This window comes from Chiloscyllium plagiosum, chromosome 28, assembly GCF_004010195.1.
Source record: "Chiloscyllium plagiosum isolate BGI_BamShark_2017 chromosome 28, ASM401019v2, whole genome shotgun sequence".
Lineage (NCBI taxonomy): Eukaryota > Metazoa > Chordata > Chondrichthyes > Orectolobiformes > Hemiscylliidae > Chiloscyllium > Chiloscyllium plagiosum.
The window spans coordinates 4,522,939-4,547,500 of record NC_057737.1 but is presented as its reverse complement, the minus strand read 5'-3'; the positions used below and the strand labels follow the sequence as shown (position 1 = coordinate 4,547,500).

Sequence of the window (24,562 nt, the reverse complement as noted above, 5' to 3'; positions counted from 1 at the left end):
CTTGTCTATTTATCCTATCCATGCCCCTCATAATTTTGTAAACCTCTATAAGATCACTGCTTTGTCTTCATTTGGTTTTACACAGGACAGCTATATTACTGGCCCCACTCTGGTCTTTCCCATTGTTGGGGATGGGGAGGTAACTGCTTTCAATTTCACTGGACCCAAGCAAGATCCCACATGTTCACCAACAGCCAAAAAATCAATGGTCAGATTCACTGAGATGGCAAGATTTGTTTTGATTTAGACTTGATTCTGAGCTATCGATCATAATGAATCCATTGATCTTCCTTTGATGTTGTCATTGGTTCCATGAAACCTGTCCACCTGGAGCTGATGGCACTGACATAGCACTTAACCCAAATGTAAGAGATGGTATTGTTTAAAACTCACCCATCAATCTGTCCAATCTTTTGTAACTTTACCCTTTTTTTTATTTCTACCTCTATCAGGAATTTGGCTAACAATTTCCACAAGATCTCTCCATTTATGTGTCAAAGGCCTTTACCAAGTCAATGCAGACACAATGGAATCGCACCTGTTGTTCATGGTATTTCTCTTGTATTTGTCTGAGGGTAAACATCATGTCACAACAGGTTCCTAGTTCCTTGAAAGTGGAGTCGCAGGTAGACAGGATATTGAAGAAGGCATTTGGTATGCTTGCCTTTATTGGTCAGTGCATTGAGTATAGGAGTTGGAAGGTCATGTTGTGGCTGTACAGGATATTGGTTAGGCCACTTTTGGAATACTGCATTCGATTCTGGTTCCCTGCTACAGGAAAGATACTGTGAAACTTGGAAGGGTTCAGAAAAGACTTATAAGGATGTTGCCAGGGTTGGAGGGTTTGAGGTTAAGGGAGATGCTGATAGGTGACTTTATAGAGGTTTGTAAAATCATGAGGGGCATGGATAGGGCAAATAGACTAAATCTTTTCACTCGAATAGGGGAATCTGAAATGAAAGGGCATAGGTTTAAGGTGCATTGGAAAAGATTTAAAAGGGACCTAAGGAGCAACTTTTTCATGCAGAGGGTGGTGCATGTATGGAATGAATTGCCAGAGGAAATGGTGGAGGCTGGTACAATTACAATATTTAAAAGGCACCTGGTGGGTACATGAATTGGAAGGGTTTAGCAGGATATGGGCCAAGTGCTGGCAAATGGGACTAGATTAATTTAGGATATCTGGTTGGCAGGGGACAAGTTGAACTGAAGGGCTTGTTTCTGTGCTGTACAGCTTTATGACTCAATGACTCTCCCTTTCCTGAACCACCTTGACGTTCTGACAGTATATCCTTTACCTTGTTGTTTACCAGTCTGTTAAGTAGGACATTTGCTAAGATCTTACCAGCTGTCTCAAGTGGTAAGATTCCTTAGTGACTGTCACACACAGATTCTGTCCTTTTCCTTTGTACTGGTGAACAATTGAAGTATCCTTGAATCCTGCTGTATGATTCACTGATCTCACAATCTGTGTAATGGTGGGAGTTTGATGGAGACCCCAGATTTGTAAACTTCTTCTGGAATCCTGTTTGAGCCTACAGCTTTCCTTGAGGCTTGGGATCTGATTGCTTTGACTCCATCACAGAGAGTTTGCCAGCCTGGAAGCTTGCTTGGTGTTGCTCATCCTTTAAATGTTCAGCCGTGCATCATTGTTAACTGACCTTGTTAGGAGACATTTTCCATCAGCATTGAAAACAGATGAGTAGCCACAAGAGGAAGGACCATACGTTGCCTTTCATGTTGAAAATTCCTCTTTTTGTGCTGATGGGTTAAACTTGAAGCTCCCTGGCTTATTTAGCCACAATATGTCTTACATCATAGGAAACTTATGTTGCAGGTCCTTTTTGCTCTCTGGAATGATCTCTGAGCAGTGGCTCTATCTTTTTTTCCCATTCGTGCTACATTTGCTGGAGTTTTCTCTTGTAGCAGTTCCTTATTTTGCTAATTGTTTCGGTCAAATCAATCTCAGTGATTTATCTTTCATATTCCCAGACCATCAGCAGCCGCTTTCAGATGAGTTAAGTTGAAGCTTGACCGTGCTGCCTCAACATCATCACTTGGACTTTCTTCAAATGATTGCTCCTCCGCACGTCTGATTCTGAATTGTTCTCGTAGCATCCTGTGTTCGCTTCCACTCATAACCTGGCAATCACAACATCTTTGATGGTGCTCTGTGGGGTTATGATAAAGCCATTCTGACACCAGTGTTTAGATACCTGGAGCAGCGATATGCTTTTGTATCTTGCCTTCTGTAAAAGATGGTGTTGGTGACTTGAGGTATTTCAGCACGTGCAAAGACTCAGGAGAAACACACCATTGCTATTGCATTTTCCCACACCATGATTCTGTAAGACCTCACCCCAAGCCTGATGGACAGCTCGAATGCCCTCACTGACGTCTCCCATCACAATGAGCAGTATTTGCAATAGTGCAGTCCAAGTCTTCATAGCATTTCTGATTGATATCCTCAGGATTAGTCATCGTTGGAACATATGCGCTGAAGACCATTGTATACATGTTCAAAACAGGTAGTTGTAGAGACATGAGAGGATCATTTCTACCCACAGGCAAATTGTCCAAATGTTTTGTGACATTAGATTCTCACCTAACATTCTTGGCTCTCCTACCCAGAAGGATGAGTAACTGACAACTGTGTTTACTGATCTTCCTCAGCCAGGTGGATTTTGCTTAATGTAGTAAAGTTTTTCTTTATTCATTCCTGGGGTGTGGGTCTTTCTGGTTGGGTCAGCATTTATAGTTGTCCCTTGAGAAGGTGGGGGTGAGCTGCCTTCCTGAACAGCTGCAGTCCATGTGGACCCACAACGCCATTAGGGAGGGAATTCCAGCATTTTTACAGTGAAGGAATGACGATACATCAGTAAGTTAAGATGGTGAGTGGTGTTGCCATGTGTCTGCTATCCTTGTGCTTCTAAATGGAAGTGGTCATGGGTTTGTAAGGTGCTAAAGAGCCTTGGTGAATTTCTGCAGTGCATCTTGTAGATAGTAGACACTGCTGCTACTGAGCTTCGTAGAATCCCTACAGTGTGAAAACAGGCCATTTAGCCCATCAAGTCCATGGTGACCCCCTGAACAGCATCCCACCCAGATCCATTCCCCCCTACCCTATCCCTGTAACCCTGCATTTCCCATGGCCAATCTACTCTAACCTGCACATCTTTGGACTTAGGGAGGAAACCCAACACAGGCAGTCACCCGAGGTTGGATTTGAACCTGGGTCCCTGGCATCGGAAGCAGCAATGCTGACCACTGAGCCACCATGCTGCACACAGTGGAGGAAGTGGATGCTTGTGGATGTGGTGCCAATCTAATGAGCTGTTTTGTCCTGGATGGTATCAAGATGCTTGAGTGTTGTTAGAACTGCATCCATACAGGCAGGTGGAGGGTATTCCATTAGCATCACACATCAGCCCTCCAACCAACTGAGCTAACCAACAAACTGGCAGATCACTGTTGACAGAATCAGATGAGGTCCTACAAAATAGCATAGATCTAGTGGTTCAGGATAAGGATATAATATGAACATCAAGAGGACAATATAGTTAGGATAAATACATTCAAGGAAAGTGCAGTGAAGATTGAAGTGGATGGTGTTACATTGAGAAAAGTAGTAAAGCTTAGAGGTCATAGCCAGAGATAGCTAAATGGAGGGAGATGGTTAGGTTACTGGACCAATAACCCAGACAAAGCCCACCATGGCTGCTGGAGGGAATTAAATTAAATTAATTAAATCTAGAATTGTAAACTAGTCTCAGTGATACCTTATCATCAAATGTAATAAAATCCCATTGTATTTTCATTCTTTAGAGGAGGCGATTTAAATAATGCACCGATATTTTCCTTCTATGTGCGTGAATACTTTGGGATTTTTAAACATTGTTCTTGGATATTGGCATCAATGAGTAGGCCTGCATATATTCATCAAAAATCCTGGAAGGGTGCAGCTCCAACAAATTCAAGAAGCTCAAACACCATCCAGGAGAAAGCAGCCCACCTGATTTCTACTCTATCCAACCCCTTCAACATTTACTCACTCCTTCACCAATGGACAATGGCAGCAGGGCTTACCATCTACAAAACGCACTGTAACAACTAACCAAGCCTCCTTAGACAGCATTTTCCAAATCCACAAACACTTCCAATTCACAGGACAATGGTAGCATATATAAGGAACACAACCCCTTCCAAGTTCCACTCCCCACCCACTCAACATCCTGACCATTCCTCCAATGTTGCTGATTCAAAATCTTGGAAAGCTGTTGCTTCTAGGGGAATTTGTGGTAGAAGTTGCAAATTTGGAAGGTGCTAATCAGCCTTGATGAGTTGTTACAGTGTATCTTGCAAATGGTACACACTGCTGCCACTCAGCATTGGTGATGGAGCGAGTAAGTATTGAGTGTGTTGGATAGAATGCTAATCAGGTGGGCTGCTTTATCCTGGATGGTGTTTGAGCTTCTTAATGTTGTTGGAGCTGCACACATCCAGAATTCTCAATGTGTTGACATGATAAATGAAGCAAAAGGCTGTTTGGTGGATTGTTGGCACTGAAGTACGAGAGGTCATGGGGGACAGGCAGAGAGGATTAAATTGCATAAATTGACATAGGTGGGAAATGGAGAGTGTGAGAGAGGAGGGTTGTGGAGGGTGAGGGTCACAGGAATGCTTTATGTTTCCCACCTCTTATCTGGGTAAGGTACACCTTTATATCTGGTTCTTAAATACCTTTTGTGAAAGTAAGGTGACCTTCAGGAAAGGTGAGATGACCTTTGGGATTATAAAAAGGCAAGTGTGTTTGCAAAAAAGTGCAAATTTGGGACTTTATAAAGTTGTCTTGAAACTGTCCAAAAGAAATGTGCAAATATGCACCACTGGTTGGGTATTTGAGAGTCTGGCTATATAAAACCATTATAACATTTGTGCTGCCTGGCAGATTTCCCTATCTATCATTTTCACAATGTTTGGTTTGCATCAATGAGAATGGGCTTTCTTTTTCAATAGTAACAAAACCAATTGTCTGGAAATTTCTCTATGCCAACCTATACCCTGTCATCCAATGGCCATTTACATAAGCCAATGGCTCTATGAGCCCCCAATTCAAACCTGTGTCCTTGTACGGAATCACGTAGTTCCTCATACCTGCTGTACCAGCCCATGCCCAATTCCCCTTGGTCATGTGCCCATGCTAGATAATGGCATGACAGGGAAAGCCATAGGATGGTCGGTGTTAAATAAGTTGTCATTAAGTTGTCAAAAGGCTATAAAGGGTCAGGGGTTAATTGGGAGCAAATGAAATATTAGGGACTATAGGGAATGAATAGATGGGCATAGGCTGGTATAGCAATTATGAGGGGCTATGGGATTCTGTACAGTGACATAGGTTTGCACTGGAGGCTCATAGGGCCATGGGTATATGTACATGAACATTGGATGAAGGGGCATGTTGGCAGGGAGATTTGAAGGACCATGGGGCATGGGGCATGGGTAGTTGATCATCTGATAGCGCAGGGATAAGAAGGCCTGGCTGCAAGGGCATAGTTTGTCATGGGATGGGGTATAGAGAGAGGGTAAGAGTCCAAGGGATATTTTCTATGTGTTTTTAATCAATGCATACAGTGCTGGAGTCCACAGACAGACGTTCCACCTGGCCTGCCTCAGGAACCTAGGCAGCCTCCTTGGCTCTTCCTGGGTCATCTGTCCCAATTCCAAATTCAGTCCACACCACCATATGGAAAATCCAAATTGCAGGCACTGTTTTTAAAGTCTTGAATTGTAGAGCCTAAATTTCTCCTGTGTTGTGACCCCAAGCCAGGGATACAATTCAGGGCCTAAGAGTTTATGATCTAACCAATGTTTGGTACAGATTTAGCATAATGTCCTGACTTTTTAATTCTATCTGTCTGAAGTTTTTTTGAAGAGGTGACAAAGAAGATTGATGATTGTGGATATGGAATTCAGCAAGGTGTTCGACAAGATTCTGCATGATAGACTGGTTAGCAAGGTTAGATCACATTGAATCCAGGAAAGCTAGCCAATTGGATACAGAATTGGCTTGAAGGTAAGAGACAGAGTGTGGCAGTAGAGAGCTGACTTTTGGACTGGAGACCTGTGACCAGTAGTTTCTCGAAGGATCAGTGCTGGGTGCACTGCTTTTCACCGGTTACTTAATAATTTGGGTGTGAATTTAGAACATATGGTTAATAATGTTGCAGATGACACCAAAATTGGAGGTGTGGACAGTGAAGAAGGTTATCTCAGAATACAACGGGACTTTGATCAGATGGGCCAATGGGTCAATAATTGTCAGATGGAGTTTAATTCAGATAAATGTGAGACGTTGTATTTTGATAAGGCAAAATAGGGCAGGACGTATACACTTAACGGCAGGGCCTTAGGGAATGTTGCTGAACAAAGAGACCTAGCGATGCAGGTGCATAGTTCCTTGAAAGTGGAGTCACAGGTAGACAAGACGGTGAAGAAGGCATTTGGTACACTTGCCTTCATTGATCAGTACATTGAGTAGAGGAGTTGAGATGTCATGTTGCAGTAGTACAGGACATTGTTAGGGCAATTTTAGAATACTGCATTCAATTCTGGTCTTCCTGTTGTAGGAACAATGTTGTTGAACTTGAAAGGGTTCAGAAACAATTTACAAGGATGTTGCCAGGGTTAGAGGCTTTGAGCTATAGGGAGAGACCGAATAGACTGGGGCTATTTTCCCTGGAGTGTCACAGGCCAAGGGGTGACCTTATAGAATTTTATAAAATCATGAGGGGCATGGATAGAGTGAATAGCTAAGGTCTTTTTCCCAGGGTAGGGAGTCCAAAACTAGAGGGCATAGGTTTAAGGTGACAGGAGAAAGATTTAAAAGGGACCTGAGGGGCAACTTTTTCACAGAGAGGGTGGTGCATGTATGGAATGAGCTGCCAGAGGAAGTAATGGAGACTGGTACAATTACAGCATTTAAAAGGCATCTGGATGTGTACATGACCAGGAAGGGTTTAGAGGGATATGGGCCAAATGGGATTAGATCAGTTTACAATATCTGGTTGGCATGGGAAGTTGGATGGAAGGGTCTGTTTCCATGCTGTGTAACTCTATGACTCTAAATAAAGCCTAGTGTTTGGTTTGCTTTTGTTAAATGGTCCTGTTAACCTGAGGTGCAATGTTTAATTTTTAGTGTCTTTATACTCCAAGATTCCTTTGCTCTTGTACTGCACATAGATGCACAGTTTCTCAATAATATATGATCAGCCTCTTCTTCCTGCTAAAGTGTACAACCTCATGTATTTCTGCTGAATTTCATTTCGGCCTTTTTGTTTTGACTCTGATCTTGTGTTCCTTGTTTCTCACTCTACCTCATTCAGCCTGAATGTTGTGGCTCAGATCACACAATGTCACTCACTTGTTATGACACTGATCCAGGTCCCAATCCAATGTCCTAATGGTGGATAATAGGATCCAAACAGTGTTAGGAGCTGAACAATTCCCAAGAACACTCGACAACAATGCGATTGAAACGTTTCAAAAGGGGTAGTTAAAAGGAGATGAGAAATGGCTTACCTTATGATTCTGATATGATGTGACTGAAATGAATGTCGTCTCTGTGAATACATGGGTGGAAAAGGCGGTGTTTTTTGAACCAAATGCATTATTTTCATCTGCTTTTACAATGTGGAGCCTTGGTTGGTATTTGTGCATAGAATTCAAAATAATCTGTGGAAAGGAAGTCAAAACAAAGTAATTGTTACCATCATGAGTTATTAAATAGCAGAATAGCGTTAGTGAATGCCTTGTTGGTGTAGGGAGTGAAGGAAGAACCTCATCTCAGTCGTTCTGGCCCTCACTCACTCCCAGGACAGCTCAGGAATGTGGAAGACAAAGACAGGCCACCCTTTCATACTGTATTGACCGTATCCTAATGTCTGTGCAGCACACACACTACACAGCAATCTTTCTAAATCACACTGTCTACCAACCACAGGAACAACTAGGATATCTCCAGGGTGTAGTAGTGCAGTTCCATTTTTAAAGTATTTCATTCACTTTTTTTCTCTTCCTTTGCCACATAATACAACCTGATCTCCCTTCGCCTTAATGCGGTTCAGAATATCTTCCCACCCTCTGTTTTTTTCAAATACCTTCATAAGATGTGGGTGTCACTGGCAAGGCCAATGTTTATTGCCCATCCCTAATTGCCCAGAGGGCAGTTAACAGTCAACATTGCTGTGGGTCTGGAGTCACATGTAAGCCAGACGAGGAAAGGATGGCAGTTTCCTTCCCTAAAGGGCATTAGTGAACCAGGTGGGGTTTTCCCCTGAAAATCAATAACAGTTTCATGGCTATCATTAGACTCCTAATTCCAGATATTACTGATTTCAAATTCCACCATCTGCCATGGCAGGATTTGAGTCCAGGTCATCAGAACATTATCAGAGTCTCTGGATTAACAGTTTAATTATAATACCATTGGGCCACTGTGTCCTTTTAACACTGACCAGTGGGACACAAGTGAGACTGCCTCAAGTGATCCACTCTCTAGTTTATCTCTCCCAGCCTGGCTCAGTGAGCTCTATTCTCAGCTCGAGTGAAAAGCGTGTGGATTCACATTCTGCTGCTGAGATCTGGGAAAAAAACCTCAGCTGACATTCCTGGTGCAATATGAAGGGTTATTGCACAGGCAGACTTGCTGTCTTGCGGATGAGATATTAAATTCCAGCCCCATCTGTTATTTCAAGTAAACATATCACACCCTGTGACGCTATTTCTCAAAGAACAGCAGGGGAGTCCAAGCAAATACGTGTTCCTCAGCAGCACCTTTAAAAACAGGCAATCCCAAAGATTTGGATTTGTGGGATCTTGCTGTGTAAACATGTGCATTTCCCACATTACAGCAGTGCCTACACTTCAAAAAACATTATTGATTGTGAACAATTTAGACTTTTTGATCCTTTGAAATGCAAGTTCTTTCTTTCCTCTCTCAGTTTTTGTGTATTGTTCACTGAATCTATTTGACTTCTTTAAGATTTGATTTGTTAGTTTGCGTGAACAAACGCACACCCTTTAGCTTTAATGCTGTCTTAAAAATGTTACCGTCAGAAGCCAGTATCATGTTTGTCCCAGTTAATGTCAGATTCTATAATTTTTGATTAGTCTGTCAAGAGATTTGGCCTGGGTATCAAGTGCAATTAGTGGAGAAATATTAAATCATAAAATTTACCTACAAGTATACAACTAATAGTACAACTAACTCACCTTGCAATAGATTAATCCAGTTTTTAGGGACCATATTTTAGTTTCTACCGACTCAGCTTGGCCAGGATGTGGCTCAAACCTCTCACCTTCTGATTCAGAAGTAGAAATACTAAAAGCTCACTCCTGTGGAACAGTAATAACTGTTTAATGTCACTTTCATGTTTATTGTTGATTTCTTCCAGACAGCATGAGGGACAACAACTGAAGGAACGTTTGGAATGTTTCAAGCTCCAGAACATTTCAGTCCAGCTGTGACAGTGGAAAAGAAGATTTATTAAAGGAGACTTCTCTTATGTGAGTAATTTCTATTCCTGGTACAGCCTTCTAACTGTGACGAAACCTCTCAGTAACCAAATGTATCAGTATGTATTATCTAAACAAGGCAACAGGATATTGCTTTCCTGCTGGAGATTTTGTCAGGCAGTGATCTCAAAGTGAACTACTGTACAAGTGTCAGCCATGAACTATCCAGCAATCAGAATCTCATCTCGAAGGCAAAAGATCATGGATTCAGCTCCTACTCAGAGATTTGAACACAAAATCCAGGCTGACACCACTGAGGGAGAGCTGCAATGTCAGAGGTGCTACCATTTGAATTAAATTGTAAGCCCAAGGCTCTGCCTGCCCTCTCAGGTGGTTGTTAAAGAGCCAGATGCTATTTTAAAGAAATAGTTTTCCCTGTATGCTGGTCAATATTAATAGAAATATAGAAATAGGAGCAGTTGGCCATTCAGCCCTTCAAGCCTGATCCACCATTCAATATGATCTTGACTTAACATCTAACTCAGTCCCCTGTCACTGCATTCACTCCATACCTTTTGATCTCTTTCTAGAAAACATTCAATGTTTTGGCCTTAATTGCTGTCGTGGCAGAGAATTCCATCGGCTCACCACTTCCTGTATGAAGGCATTTCTCCTCACCTCACTCCTAAATGGCCTACGCCATATCCTTAGCCTGTGACCTCTGGTTCGGGACTCCCTGATCATCAGGAAGGTCCTTTTATAGATTTTTATGGGTTTCACAGTCAATATCACTAAAACAAAATATCTGCTATTTTTGGGGCAGTAAATTTGCTGCATTTCCAAAATAACAGTGACAACACTTCAAAATGATTTCATTGAATGTGAATTGAAAAGAACAAATTGAAAACTAAGTCATTAGCAATACAAGAGAGATGATGTGTTGTAACTGCATGATGTGGAAGCTGGTAAACCCCATTGTGGTTCATAATGACAACATCTGTAGTAAATGTTGGTTGTTTGAGGAACTCAGGCTCAGAGTTAATAAGCTGGAGTCTGAGCTTCAAACTGCAACACATCGGAGAGGGACAGAGTTTCCTGGATTTTGGGTTTCAGGAGGCAGTCACATCCATTAGATTGACTACCTGAAATTCGGTCAGTGGTCGGAGACAGAAGTGTTGACTATGAGTGAGGCAGCTAGAGGGACCAGGAGGTAGTGCTGAAGGAGCCTCAGCCCTTGTGCTTGTCTAACAGGTTTGAGATTCTTGCTCTGTGTGGCCAAGAGCATGCCATGTAGAGAGGATGAACAAATCGACACTACACCACGGTACAGGGAAACATTCAAGAGTCGGGGGGGAGAAATGTAGTCGTAGTCAGGGATAGTATAGTCGGGGGAATAGACAGTATTCGTTGTGGCCAGGATCAAGAGACCTGAAATCTGGTGGTCGGGTTCAAAATCTCTCATCTGGGCTGCAGAGGAACTTGGAGTGGGAGGGGAAAGATCCAACTGTCATGGTACACGTATGTGCCATTGATATCAATAGAAAGAGGAAAGGTTCTGCTGAGGGAATATAAGCAGCTAGGGACTGAATTAAAAAGCAAAGGTAATCATCTCTGGGACATGAGCTAATTGGCACAGGGTCAACCAGATTAAAGATGTAAAAACCTGGCTCAAAGATTGATGTGGGAGAAACAGGTTCAATTCATGGTTACTTGGCACCAGGACTGGGGAAAGAGGGAGCTGTGCCAATGGGACCAACTCCATCTGGATCATGCTGGGGCCAGAGTCCTAGGGCAAATAACTAGGGCGACAGACGAAATAGTGAGTTGCATGGAAAATAATAAAATCAAAGGTAAAGGAGAAGGTAGAATTGCACGTTAGAAATTGAGCTGATTGTTACCGGAAGGAAGGGTCAGAATGTGTGAATGCTTTATTTGTCCTGTTGGTGCTTACTTTGGAACCAGGAATTATACACAAGGCAGACAAATGCTAAATCTGAACAAGAACACTCTATTGATAATGCTCCCATCTCCACAACCAGTTCTGGACTGCTCCCAAGCTCCACCCCTCCAGGTCACCTGACCAGGTCTCTTAAAAGGGCAGCACCTATAACAATATTGCGCTGAGGAACCATAAAGGGCAGGGAAACTCAATGATAGAAAAAATTTTAAGGCTTTGTATCTTAATGCATAAAGCATTTGGAATAAGAGAGACAAACTGATATCATAAATCAAGGTCACAATTGGGCGGTGGATACTCAGCGGAGATTATTAAAGTTTCCAGAACAAGTAATACGACAGACAGTATAGAAACGGCCAGGAATGTAGCCTAGCACAGCAGATAAGGGGACAACACTGAGAAGGGGATAGTCAACACAGAACTGAGGATCTTAACTATGCTCACTATACAAAACAAGGAAAGTGAGCTGGTGAGCATAGCTTGAAATTGTGGGTATCGCAGAGACATGACTGCAAGGGGATCCAGGTTGGGAACTAAACATCCAAGGATACATATCCTAGCGAAAGGATGGGCAAATGGCCGGAGGGGTTGCCTTATTAGTAAGAAATGAAATTAAATCAGTCGCATAAAGTAGTATAGGGTCTGAAAATGTAGAATCTGTATGAGCAGAGTTGAGGAACTGCAAAAGATAAAAAGACCCTGATGGGTGTTGTGCTGTGTACAGGCCTCCGACCAGGAATCAGGATGTGGGGCAGAAAATAAATTAGGAGATCAAAAAGGCATGGAAGAAAGGCACTATTACAGTAATCAGGGTGGTCTTCAATATGCAGGTGGACTGGGAAAATCAGGTTAGTAGCCAGTCTGAAGAAAAGAAATTTGTGGAATGTCTATGAGATTTTTATTTGTAGCAGCTTGTGGTAGAGCCCACTGGGGAACAGGCAATTCTGGATTTGGTGCTGTGTAATGATTAGGGATTTAAAGTAAGGAATCCCGAGGGAGCAATGACCATGATATGATAGGATTCACCCTACAGTTTCAGGGGGATAAACTGGAATCAGATGTAAGGGTTATAATTAAGTAAGGGTAACTAAAAAGAAATGAGGAACAAGTTGGCCAGGGTTGATTGGAAGGGTGCCTACAAGGGAAGATGGTGGAGCAGCACTAGCAGACGTTTCTGGTGGTAATTTAGGAGGCACAGCAGAAATTCATCCCTAGGAAAAAGAAATATATTCAGGGTAGGACAAGACAGCAAAGGCTGACAAGGGAGGTCACAGACTGCATAAAAGCAAAAAAGAACGCATTAACTGAGATGAGGAGGAATTTCTTCAGCCAGAGGGTGGTTAATCTCATCAAACGCATTGCTGCAGAGGGCTATGGAGGCCAAGTCACTGAATATGTTTAAAACAGAGTTAGAAAAGTTATTGATTGGTAAGGGGATCAAGGATTATGGGAAGAAGGCAAGATATCAGTCATGATCAAATGGTGAAGCAGGCTCAATGGGCTGAAGGGCCTAATTGTGCTCCTGTATCTTATGGTCTGTTGGTTTAAGTGCTTCGGATCATCCTGAGCTTTTTAAAACAAACACTAAATGAATGCAAATCTTTCTTCATTCTTATGCCAGTCTTTTCACAGTGTTTTCCCAAAAGTCAAAGTTACCACTTTGCTCTTGTGACCAACTGGTTACTCAGTAACACAGGCACAGACTCAGAAGCAGCAAACCATACCTCTATCTTTACAAACAGGGAATGTAAGACTAAGATCTGGTGTTAATTAAAAGTGATGGAAAAATAGGAAAAGAAATTAAGCTCCATGTGAATGAGTCAAAATCCGAATCGTCTTACTCCACCAGCAATGGTATGCCACAGAAAACAGAGATCCACTGTCTCCTATGCTGTAGATCCCAGCTCAGATTACAGAAGCATGCTCATTGTGTAGACAATGGAGGCCTTCAGCTCCAGCAAGGATGTTTCAGTGGTACCTGCCTGGATCCAACTTTCCGAGACACAGTAACCCACAGTCACTTCACTGGGGACCCTCCTGAGGCTTTCTTTCAGGAAGAACTAGCATGATGGTAAAGACAATCAACTCTCTCCACATCAATCCCTCCTGCCAGCTCTGGCATGAATTCGGTTGGGAATTTCTAAAGATGGAATTGCCAGAATAACTCAAGAACTCTTCCTCAATATGGCATGAGTTACGTTCTGATGGTGTTGAGCTATAAATTCACTTGTGCATGCACCCTGTGACCAGAAAATGGAAGGATGGAAGAAATGAACCTTGAGAGAACAGAGTTCTGATGATCTGCTGGGGCGCAAATCTTGGGAAGAAATTTCTCAATGGAGAGGCCTTGATCCTGTACAAGAGCAGGTCAGAGGATAGGAATCCTGAAGAGAGTAATTCACCTCCTGACTCTCCAAAGCCTGTCCACCACAAGGCACAAGTCAGGAGTGTGATGGAATACTCCCCACTTGCCTGGATGAGTGTAGCTCCAACAACACTCAAGAAGTTTGACACCATCCAGAACAAAACAGCCCAGCTGATGACACACACCCACTCCCTCCACCACTGACATTCAGTGGCAGCAGTGTGTACTATCTGCAAGATGCACTGCAGAAATTCACTAAGGCTCCTTAAGAGAGAACATTCTAAACCCAAGACCATTCTCATCTAGAACGACAAGGGCAGCAGGGACATGGGAACCAGGTTCAGGTCCATTCTACCCTGAAGGTGGCTGCACAGCTGAATAGAGTGGTCAAGAAGGCATTTGGTATGCTTACCTTCATCGCATGGGGTATTGAGTATAAGAGCTGGCAGGTCATGTTTAAAATTGTACAAGACTTTGGTTCGGCCGCATTTAGAATACTGTGCATAGTTCTGGTCACCACATTACCAAAAGGATGAGAATGCTTTGGAGAGGATGCAGAGAATTTTTATGAGGATGTTGCCTGGTATGGAAGGTGCTACCTATGAAGAGAGGTTGAGTAGGTTAAGATTGCTTTCATTAGAAAAAAGGAGATTATGGGGGGACTTGACTGAGGTCTACAAAATTACGAAAGGTATAGACAGGGTAGATAGAGATAAGCTTTTTCCCAGGGTGAGGGATTCAATAACGAGAGGTCGCGCGTTCAAGGTGAAAGGTGAAAAGTTTAAGGGGGATATATGCAGCAAGTACTTTACACAGAGGGTTGTAGGTGCCTTGGAACGCATAGCCAGCAGAGGTAGTAGAGACAGGCATGGTAGGTTCATTTAAGGTGCGTCTGGACAGATGCATGAGTAGATGGAGAGCAGAGGGATATACAGTAGATGCTTAGGAATTGGATGATAGGTTTATACAGCGGATTTGGATTGACTCAGACTTGGAGGGCCGAAGGACCTGTTCCTGGGCTGTAAATTTTCTTTGCTCTTTGCACCAACTCCTGCAGGTTCGCCTCCATGTGACAGACAATCTTGACTTGGTTAAAAATCACATAAAACCAAGTTATAGTCCAACAGGTTTATTTGGAAACACTAGCTTTCCAAGGTAGCTTCATCAGGTAGCTGATCAGCGCGACAAAAGTTAGTGCTTCCAAATAAACCTGTTGGACTATAACCTGGTGTTGCATGATGTTTAACTTTGTACAGCCTAGTTCAACACCGGCACTTCCAAATCAATCTTGACTTGGACATTTATCAGTGTCACTGGGTCAAAATCCTGGAAAACCCACTTTAATGGCATTGTGGGTCTACCTACAACACATTGACTAATGGTTCAAGAATGCAGTTCACCATCTCAAGGGCAATTAGGGATGGACAATAAATGCTGGCCCAGCCTGTGATGCCTATGTTCCTTGAATGACTAAAACAAAATGCTCTCACCTTGTAATTAACAACTTCTAGTTTAACTCAATATTGTGAACATAAAAAAGGCTAAAATTCCAGGTATATTTAGCCAATGCATATTATTCAGAACAAAATCTCTTTGAGTCATAGAGATGTACAGCATGGAGACAGACCCTTCGGTCCAACCCGTCTATGCCGACCAGATATCCCAACCAAATCTAGTCTCACCTGCCAGCACCCGACCCATATCCCTCCAAACCCTTCCTATTCATATACCCATCCAAATGCCTCTTAAATGTTGCAATTATATTTGGGTAGTTTTAAAAGATCCATAACACTATCGAAAATGAGCAAAGATCTCAGATGTTCTTACCCATCATTGATACAATGTGATTAGATCAAATTAACTGATCATTTGTCTCATTTCTGTCTGTGGGACCTTGCCTGTTGCAAAATTACTGACATATTTCCCTACACATGTGGTGCTTCTCCTTCAAAAGTGATTCACTGACTGTGAAGGTCTTTGCATGCATGGGATCATCGAATTATCCTTTAAAGCTGTCAGTTTGAAATGGGGCTGTGCTATATCAGTGTGCAAATACTTCAAAGCACATTTCAAGCTCCTTTGGCAGCTATTTTAACAAAACTGTTAACTATTTCAAAAAATGGCCTGATGCAATATTACAGAATCACAGAATTATTACCATATAGAGGAGGTCATTCAACTCCATTATGCATGCATTAGCTTTTCAAATGAACCTCATTATTTGGTACCAATCTTCTGCTTTCTCCCCATACCATCATAATTTTTAAAAATCTAAACAAAGATCCATTACCCTCTTGAATGCCCCAGCTGAACCTCCGTCCCACCACATTTTCAGGTAGTACATTCCAGACCCCAACTACTCGCTGAGTGAAAATGTTTTTTCTCATATTGGCATTGCTTGTTTTGTAAATCACTTAAAATCTATGCTCTCTCATTCTTATTCCTTTTACACATGGGAACAGTTTCTCTCCATCTAAGGAGGAAAGTTATGTGTGGAGTCAGAGAAAATGGGTGAGATTCTTAATGAGTACATTGTATCGGTATTCACCGAGGAGAGGGACATGATGAATATTGAGGTTAGGGATAGATCTTTAATTACTCTAGGTCAAGTCAGCATAAGGAGGGAGGAAGTGTTGGGTATTGTAAAAGACATTAAGGTGGACAAGTTCCCATGTCCCCAAGTCCCCAGGGTACTGAAGGAAGCAAGAGAGGAAATAACTGAGGCCTGAACAGATATCTTTGCAGCATCCTTGAACACAGGTGAGGTCCCGGAGGACTGGAGAATTGCTAATGCAGTCCCCTTTTTTAAGAAGGGTAGCAGGGATAATCCAGGTAATTGTAGACCGGTGAGTCTGACGTCAGTAGTAGGGAAGCTGCTGGAAAAGATACAAGGGATAGAATCTATTCCCATTTGGAAGAAAATGGGCTTATCAGTAATAGGCAGCATTTTGTGCAGGCAAGGTCATGTCTTATCAACTTAATAGAATTCTTTGAGGAAGTGACAAAGTTGATTGATGAGGGAACAGCTGTATGTGTCATATACATGGACTTCAGTAAGCCATTTGATAAGGTTCCCCATGGTAGGCTGATGGAATAAGTGAAGTCGCATGGGCCCAGGGTGTACTAGCTAGATGGATAAAGAACGGGCTGGGCAACAGGAGACAGAGAGTAGTAGTGGAGGGAGTTTCGCAAAATGGGGAACTGTGACCAGTGGTGTTCCACAGGGATCTGTGCTGGGGCCACTGTTGTTTCTGGTATACATAAATGATCTGGACTGAAAATGTGTTGCTGGATAAGCGCAGCATGTCAGGCAGCATCCAAGGAGCAGGAGAATTGACGTTTCGAGCATGAGCCCTTCTTTATTCCTGAAGAAGGTCTCATGCCCAAAATGCCGATTCTCCTGCTCCTTGGATGCTGCCTGACCTGCTGCGCTTTTCCAGCAACACATTTTCATCTCTGATCTCCAGCATCTGCAGTCCTCACTTTCTCGTAAATGATCTGGAGGAAGGTATAGTTTGATCTGATTAGCAAGTTTGCAGATAACAATAAGATTGGTGGAGTAGCAGATAGTGAAGGGGACTGTCAGAGAATACAGCAGAATATAGATAGATTAGAGAGTTGGGCAGAGAAATGGCAGATGGAGTTCAATCTGGGCAAATGCAAGATGATGCATTTTGGAAGATCCAATTCAAGAACAAACTATATAATAAAGTCCTGGGGAAAATTGATGTACACAGAGAACTGGCTGTTCATGTCCATTGTACCCTGAAGGTCGCAACGCAGGTCAATAGAATGGTCAAGAAGGCATACAGCATGCTTTACTTCATTGGACGGGATATTGATTACATAAGTTGGCAGGTCATGTTACGTTGTATAAAACTTTGGATCAGCGACATTTGGAATATTGCATATATATCAAGTTGCCACATTACTGAAAGGATATGGATGTTTTGGAGAGGGTGCAGAGGAGGTTCACCAGGATATTACCTGTTATGGAGGGCACTAGCTATGAAGGAATTTGAGTAGATTAGGATTATTTTCATTAGAAAGATGGAGGCTGATGGGGGAATCTGATTGAGGTCTACAAAAATCATGAGAGGTATAGATAGGGTGGATAGCAAGAAGCTTTTTCCCAGCGTGGGGGAACTTAAATATTAGGGGTCACGAGTTCAAAGTGAGAGGGGAAAAGTTTACTATTCACTGTTCACTATCTGTCTCTATCCTCCTTTATGGTACTTGTTAAAAACCAAGCAGCATGCCCATCTGATCTAAAATCCATTTCATTGGTTCAGTACCAAATTTGTTTGAAAATACTTTTATCAATCAACATGGAACATTTTACAATACTAAAGGTGCTATTTAAATGTAAGTTGTTGCTGTTATGAATGAAATAATCTCTTGTGCTGAGTATCAGTCTTGCCTCAGTGGGTAAGATTCTAACTTCTGAGCCAGAAGTCTGAGTCTCAGTCAGTGCTATGCCAGAAGATTAAGCACAAGGTTTAGACTGACAGTCACAGCAGAGTACTGGGGGAGCACTTCACCGTCAGAACTACAATTTTTGGGATGAAATGTTAAACCAACAACCCATCTGCTCTCTCAGGTGGTCATAAAAGATCACATGAAGCTATTTTGGGGAGGATCAGAAGAGATCTACCCCTCTTCTGGGGCCAATAGCTATTTCTCATCCAACATCACTAAAACAGATGGTCTGGCCATCGTCCTATTACTGTCAGTGGGATTTGGCTGTGTGTAAATTGTTTATGCATTTCCCTACATTACAGCATTTCAGAATTACCTTCTTGTTTGTAAAGAGCATTAAGATGTCCTGAAGTTTTAAAGGTATTACATTACTGCAAGTATTTCCTTCTTGTAGAGATGCCTTGTTGTCAAGAGTTAATAAGTTAATCATTGTCTTAATCATCTTGTAGCAAAAGCTGAAAGCTGTCACCCATCCCATGGACTGGCCACTGTTTTTGCCAATGGATTTCTTTGTGGGAAATTACTAGTGAATACACGGTATTACTTATGGTAGCTGGAAGTGAAATTAACAATCAAACCCCCTTGCACTGACAGGTAAATTTTCTGTTTGAACCAAATGCCAACAGTGAACAATTGGTGAGCAGTAAATGTTTTTGTCTGTTTGCTCACTCACATGTCCAAATGGATCCAAGTGATTGTTAGTCAGTTTCAGCTTCTGAAAGGAGACAAGTTGCCGCATCCAGTGTGCTCCTGTTGCTGGTGAGTCTGGGTGTACATATAGCCTCCCAGGCATAGCAGGCTCTGCTTTTCCAGCCACCATCCTGGAACAAAATGAGGAATGGTCAAAAACCTGAGTCTACAAGTTATATTGCGCCCTGTATATAAAGTGAAAGGGGAGAATCCATAAGCAAAAGAAAATCCACTTATATTTTATTCACATACAGAGCAGCATGTATTGTTTAATGGGATAGGGTATCTCTTGTAAAGACACCATTTGTTGCCAATCCCTAATTGCCCTGGAGAACTAGTCGTGAGCTGCCTTCCTGAACCACTGCAGGTCCATGGAGTGTAGCTAAACCCAGAGTACAGTTTGAAAGAGAGCTCCAGGATTTCGATCCAGTGACAGTGAAGAAATTAAAAAATAGTTCCAAGTCAAAATCGTGTGTGGCTTGGAGGGTTCTTGCAAGTGGTGTGTTTCCATTTCTCCACTCAACATGAATTTCCAAGTGGTAGAGGTGTGTGTGAATTTGCAAGATTCTGTTGGACGAACCTTGTCGAGTTGTTGCAATGCAACTTATGGACAGTACACACTGCTGTCACTCTGTTTCAATAGTGAGAGGAGTGGTGGGAAGGTTGCCAACTAAGGAAGTTGCTTTGTCTTGGGAGGTGTTAAAATACTGAGTATTGTTGGAGCTGCAACCTTCTAGACCTTGTGTTTAGTGATCGGTGTTTTGAGTAAGAATGTAGCTGAGATGACTGGGTCAGTTTTAGCCTGATTTATTCAACAGGAAACTGACCCTTGTAAAGAAGACTGACTAAAACTGAAAGAACTGCAGATGCTGTAAATCAGAAACAAAAACTGAAGTAGTTGGAAAAGCGCAGCAGGTCGAACAGCATCTCTGGAGAGAAATCACAGTTAATGTTTCAAGTCCAGTAACCCTTCCTCAGAACAGTTCTGAGGAAGAGTCACCAGACCTGAAACGTTAACTCAGATTTCTATTCACAAATGCTGACAGACCTGGTAAGCTTTTCCAGTTACTTCTGTGTTTGTTCCATAAACAGAAGAAAATTAACTCCAGATCGGTTTTCTGCCAGGATGGTTAAATTAAGACTGCTCTCCACATTTAAAGCAGAGACAAGGATTGAGAAACTGAGATTATTCTAATCGCAAGTAAAAGAAGGGTAAGTGGAGATTTAATGCAAGAGTTCAAAACTAAATTGATAGATTAGATAAACTGTTTCCAATGACAGGAAGGTCAGCATTCAAATAAGATAGATTTTAGAAAATTTGAAAGAAAGGTTTGCCTGGATAGTGAATGAGGAGAATTCTTTGTGGTGAGTCATTATGATTTGATACCTACTGAAAAGATACCTGAAGGTTGTCCGGTCATAACTTTCAAAAGGGATTTGGGAAATACTTGGAAAAGTACAAATTGCAGGGCTATGGAGAAAGAACAAAGGAATAGGACTTTGATTGAATAGTTCTTTAGGAGAGAAGGCTAGGCTCAATGGGTCTCTGGCCTCCTTCAATGCTTTAAATTTCTCTGATTTCTAAGAGCGACGTTTCAAACACTCACCACTTGTTGTCACAAAACTTATAACGATGGTCATCAGCAGGCACAATGTCAATCAGCAGAATGTATTTTGTCTTGGGATTCATCCCTGTAACTTTCACCTTGTAACTTGGAAACATCCGCCTATAGGAAGAATCAGAAAGAGGCAACTTACAAACTGATACCAAGGCAGCAAATTTAAATGATTCCATTGCACAAAACCTCCTTCTTCAAATTTCTCACCACCAGTACCTTCTCAAAGGTAAATAGGGATGGGCAATAAATGCCTGAAATGAATACCAGGTCAAGAGTAAAATTTAAAAAGTTTAAATATGAAGACAGGTTGCACAGTCCAATCTTAAATTGACTTTAATTTAGAACATGAAGGTGTAAATTACTTTCAGGGTTTAAAGTGATTAAAGAAGTTTGTGGGGCAGATACAGAATGATTTATTTGAATGAGGGAACCAAGAATAAAAAGGCATGGCATTAAAGTTGGAATTTGACCATTCAACGATAATATGAAGAAACCCCTGTACATGAGCGGATTCTCGAACTTTCTTCTCAAAAGCAGTGGAAGTTAGCTTAAGTGATGTTTTCAAAATAGATCGTTAGATTGTTTTGGACTAGAATATTACAAGTTCTGCGCTGATGATAAATAAATGGAGTTAAGGAACAGTTCAGGCATAATGTAACTGAACCTATGGAAAGTTTGAGGACTCATGTTCCTTTTACCTATTTAGATACAGATAGATATTTTCTAACCAACCTGTTCAGAGACATTATGGTGCACCTCTGGAACAGGCGGTACTTAAACCCATGCCTCCTAGCTCAGAGGCAGATACACTACTACTGTCCCACTAGAACACTCATTTTGATGAAAATAGAATTTGTCTACTATTATTTATTATGAATTCATATACTAGTCTACTGCCCACTACTTTATCAGTCTCATTAACCAATGTAAAACAAACAGATTGACAGCTGCATTCAAGTCGCAGACAGAAGACTCTCACCAAGATCCCATTAAGTGCTTGTCCATTAATATTATCCACAATTATTTCTGAGCTCATGAGGAGACGGATGAGGTATTCTAGGTCACAAATTTTAAAACTATCTTGTTTTTAAAAGGATAAAACAGCTCTTTAAAATGACGCAACATATCACATGACTTCAACAATAACTGCTCAGAAAACCAGAACCTCAGTCGAATACCTCATTAATGTATGAACCATCCCAGCCACTTGCGACATCAATTCCGACTTTGAGGTTGAACTGTAGATCGTAGAGCAGCAGGACTATGATGAGCCTGCTAATCCCTGCCACATCATGCAGAATAGCAACACTGAAACTCAATGAGTGTTAGACAAATATGAAGTGAGCATCATCAATCTTTCATTTTACAGAGATTGCTCCTCAGCTCAAACGCAAAGATCCTCATTCTCTCAAAAACCAGAAATACGAAAGGCTGCAGCGCAGGATATGTGAGTTCAGCCCACTCCCTTACTTACACAAAGACTTTGGACGAGCAACATAATATTATAGTAGAAGCTGTTCAGCTTCAGAAAAGAATCATAAAATCCCCACAGTGTGGAAACAGGCCTTTTAGCCCCGACTGTCCACATTGACCCTCTGAAAAGTATCTCACCCAGACCCCCATTCCCCTACAATTACCCCTGACTAATGCACCTAGCTTACGCATCCCTGAACACTACAGGCAATTTAGCATGGCCAATTCACCTAACCTGCACATCTTTGGATTGCAGGAGGAAACCAGAGCACCTGGAGGAAATCCACGCAGACACGGGGAGAATATGCAAACTCCATACAGACAGTTGCCCGAAGCTGGAATCAAACCCGAGTCCCTGGTGGTGTGAGGCAGCAGTGCTAATCACTGAGCTACTGTGCTGCCCATAACATACATCACAGGGAAGCAAATACCAACTGTGACATCCCCAAAGTGCCATCAAAACAGATTCAAGCCCATTATACTGCCAAGGTAAATCAGTGACCCAGTGAAAGTAGAAGAAGGCTTCTATGCTAACCTGTTCCCAACCTAAGTTTTCTTAGCTTAAAGTCAACCTCAAGGTAACTGCAAGAAACTTGGTAGTTTACTGAGAATTCTCCTGATCTACACTTCAGTTAAAGCATTATTCAGCTAAGAAACTAAAGGCCTTCTATGAAAAATTGAAATCATTACAACCTGTAATTTTATTTTCTTTCGACCTGTACCTAATGTTTCTGCGTACAAGAACCGATATGAGATGCCCCAATGAGTCCTCTGGGTAAATTTGTCATAATAAATAACTTTTTAAAATTTCAAATTCACAAAAATTATTTGAATTGGGCCAACTCATCCTGAGGGTAAGAAAACACCAACACCTCACACAGAAAGATAATCTGATCACAGACAATAATAAAACACCAAACACTGTTTGTGACCTGAACTAAGATAAAATGTGGTACAATTTCCATTCTTGGTCATTGCTCAGTAGTGTTTGATATCTTTTGAGCATTTGTGATTGTCCAGTGAGGGCAGGGGTCAGATTTGGCTGTGGTTCACCCTATAATTGATCAGCCAATCACTCCTTAGGTTCAAGCAAAGATTGGTTGATTCAAACAATTGTTACAGGCAGAAATCACCCCTAACAAAAAGCAGGGCCTTCGACAACAGGAAGAGCAAAGTAACTGCACGTGGGATAGAGGGTTTGCATTTAAATAGTGCTTTGCTCAACCTTCATACATTTCAAAATCATTTTCATTGTTGCAATGTTCGAAATGTGTAAAGCAATTGCATAGAATAAGCTCCTACAAACAGCAATGTGATAATGACAGCTAATTTATTGTAATGATAATGGTTACTGGATAACTATTAGCTAGGACGCTCAGGGGAAGTCTCCCTGCTCTTCTCCAGTGTAGTGCCTTGGAATTTTTATGCCAACAAGGCCTCAGTTTAACTATTCACCCAAAGGTCTCCAACTTTGATGGTGTAGCACTCCCACATTCCTAGCACTGGAAAATTAAGCAGCGATCCAATGATTGGGATCATGAACCTGCAACTTTCTGACTCAGGAGCTGAAGTGTTTGCCACTGAGCCTCTTCAAATTCAGGGCTGGGGGATTAAAGGGATCAGAAGAGAATAAAACTCACATAGATGTCGAAACCTTGCAGTGAAAAAGAAGACAAGGAACAGAGAAAGCACAGAAACGAAGAGGGATGAGAGGCTGTGAGTGGGGGTAGTTAATGAGATGTATGACCAGGGACAGCGCCATACCAAATAGGATTTATTGCACCCGGCTTCTGGAAAATAATTTGTTGCTCAACCCACATGCCTGAAGTTAGCAGCTAAAGTAGCCTGGCCTTATAAATTTTAAGTGCTTTTTTAATGGCAATAAAAAGAGTCAAGGCATGTGAAATTCATATTGTTGACATATCTGGATATTTTTAAGTGGGTTCACAGAGAACTCAAGTAGCAGAATTATAGTCAGCTGAAGTAGCTGAAAGGATCAGAGCTTTTCCAGCTTGTTGAGCTGTAGAATGAGTGCAGACTACCCCAGCTTACCTGCCGATCTCTGCTTTTCATTTTGTGTTATTTTATTAACATCCGTTAGGCTTTTAACTGTCTTTGCCCAATGTTGAGTTCTCTAGACCCTGTCAGTGAACGTGATGTAGTTGAAAACAGTCAGTTTATACTTGGAGAATTCAATTAATAAAAACATTTTATGTGTGTTTTTTAAAACCCCCTTCATTTCTTCTCCTCAATGTAATTTCACAGGACAGTTGATTATTTTGATAAGGGGTTTGCTGTTTGACAGCACCACAGAGATAAGTTGCTTTTAAATGTTTTCTTAACATTAAGCTTGTCTTGTATTCCTCTTCACTCCCCTCCCCTCCGGAGCATCATTCCTGATAGCTCACATGCCATATGTCACAGTTAAAGTCAGTTATTTGTGACCAAATGTCACCTGGTTTTTCA

At 41.8% G+C, this 24,562-nt stretch overlaps 1 protein-coding gene across 1 annotated transcript in view; it reads right to left on the bottom strand.

The window, feature by feature from the left end:
- The window catches only part of tbx4 (T-box transcription factor 4), a 114,700-nt gene that overhangs the window by 35,083 nt on the left and 55,055 nt on the right, over positions 1-24,562 (bottom strand). Inside the window, exons 3-5 of the mRNA XM_043718101.1 lie at positions 20,612-20,731; positions 18,988-19,135; positions 7,579-7,731 (exon numbers count right to left, since the gene is read on the bottom strand). Coding sequence (XP_043574036.1) covers positions 7,579-7,731; positions 18,988-19,135; positions 20,612-20,731 — 421 coding nt within the window. The remainder of the gene's footprint in view (positions 1-7,578; positions 7,732-18,987; positions 19,136-20,611; positions 20,732-24,562) is intronic.